At 41.9% G+C, this 1,383-nt stretch overlaps 1 protein-coding gene across 7 annotated transcripts in view; it reads left to right on the top strand.

Moving 5' to 3' along the window:
* Window positions 1–1,383, top strand: part of ppp6r3 (protein phosphatase 6, regulatory subunit 3) — a 61,498-nt gene that overhangs the window by 19,151 nt on the left and 40,964 nt on the right. For all 7 annotated transcript variants that reach the window (XM_019878160.1, XM_019878163.1, XM_019878157.1 and 4 more), the window contains 2 exons: window positions 786–972; window positions 1,056–1,193. In XM_019878160.1, coding sequence (XP_019733719.1) covers window positions 786–972; window positions 1,056–1,193 — 325 coding nt within the window. The remainder of the gene's footprint in view (window positions 1–785; window positions 973–1,055; window positions 1,194–1,383) is intronic.

Genomic DNA, 1,383 nt, shown 5'->3' with positions numbered 1-1,383 from the left:
TTAGTTTTCTCCCCGCTCCGGACTCGGGGGGCTGGGGCGCGCCGCCGCCTCCGCCGCCGTCCTCCTCCACCCTCGGTTTTTACTCGGCCCGAGGTGTTCATCAAATAGTTCGCTGAATTTTTTCGATAAATCAATGGATGCTATTTTCTAAACATTACGGTGCGAGCATGCGACTGTAACACAGAAAACGCGGTTTAAACTGTCGTCGGCGATCGCGGTCGCCGCCATGATTCAATGTTGTTGACAGACGACAGGGCAAACGACGCACGCGCTCAACGTGAATATCGCGAGAGTTTGCACTGATGTAAACCCTCTACACAAAAATGTAGAGGGTTGTTTGAAAAAAATGCCGACCGTAAAGTTTTTTTACGACGTAGAAATTCTCGGTCGGTCGGGTTACCGGAAACACACTACTTTTTTTTCTTCGCCTAAAAGACATCTTATGTCATGTCCCACATCTCATGCCATGTCATATAACCATAGATGTGTGGTTGTATGAAATGCTGAATGTGCTAGGATTTGTTTCAGTGCTTTTTTTTTTTGTCTGAACAGAGCCCAAGTCTGTTTTATTTATAGTTTTCATTTATCTAATATATTTCATTTCCTGCTCTATCATACCAGTTCTAAACGTTCAGATATTTTTTTTAACCTTACTCCATACTTTTGCCTTTGCTATGTGTGTTTTCAGGGCATGGCTCTTGACTTATTTTACTGTCAAAATGGACCCTGTAAATTGTTTTGTTTGTTTGTTTGGTTTTTTTTTAAACTTTCTTTTTTTTTAACAGGTATCCCAACATATCATGTGAGCTGCTCACGTCAGATGTGAGCCAAATTAACGACAGATTAGTGGAAGATGAAAAACTGCTGGTGAAATTGTACGGCTTTCTCCAGAACCAGCCACCTCTTAATCCACTTCTGGCCAGCTTCTTCTCTAAGGTCTTGTCTATTCTTATAGGACGCAAACCTGAACAGGTGAGCATTTGGGAAAATGATGAGATGGGTGTTGTGACAGAGCGTCGGGGCCCAGCCAAATGTGATGTTTTTTGTGTGTTTAGATCGTGGAGTTTCTCCGGAAGAGGGAGGACTTTGTAGACCTGATGATCAAACACATAGGGACCTCAGCCATCATGGACCTGCTTCTCAGAATGCTCACCTGCATTGAACCACAGCTGTTGCGACAGGATGTCCTTATTGTGGGTTTTAGGATTGTCCACTGATTATTCCCGATTGATCCTGTGTTCACTTGAATAAAACCAAACTCACGGTCCAATTGTAGTCCTTGACGTTCTGAAATTGAAAAGTAAACTTGCTGGTTGAATGAAAAATAGGGCTGGATGATAATTCAAAAAAAAAAAATATATATATATATATATATATACACAC

This window comes from Hippocampus comes, unplaced genomic scaffold (assembly GCF_001891065.2).
Source record: "Hippocampus comes isolate QL1 unplaced genomic scaffold, H_comes_QL1_v1.1 scaffold37, whole genome shotgun sequence".
Taxonomy (NCBI): domain Eukaryota; kingdom Metazoa; phylum Chordata; class Actinopteri; order Syngnathiformes; family Syngnathidae; genus Hippocampus; species Hippocampus comes.
This window is presented reverse-complemented; position numbering and strand designations above follow the sequence as displayed.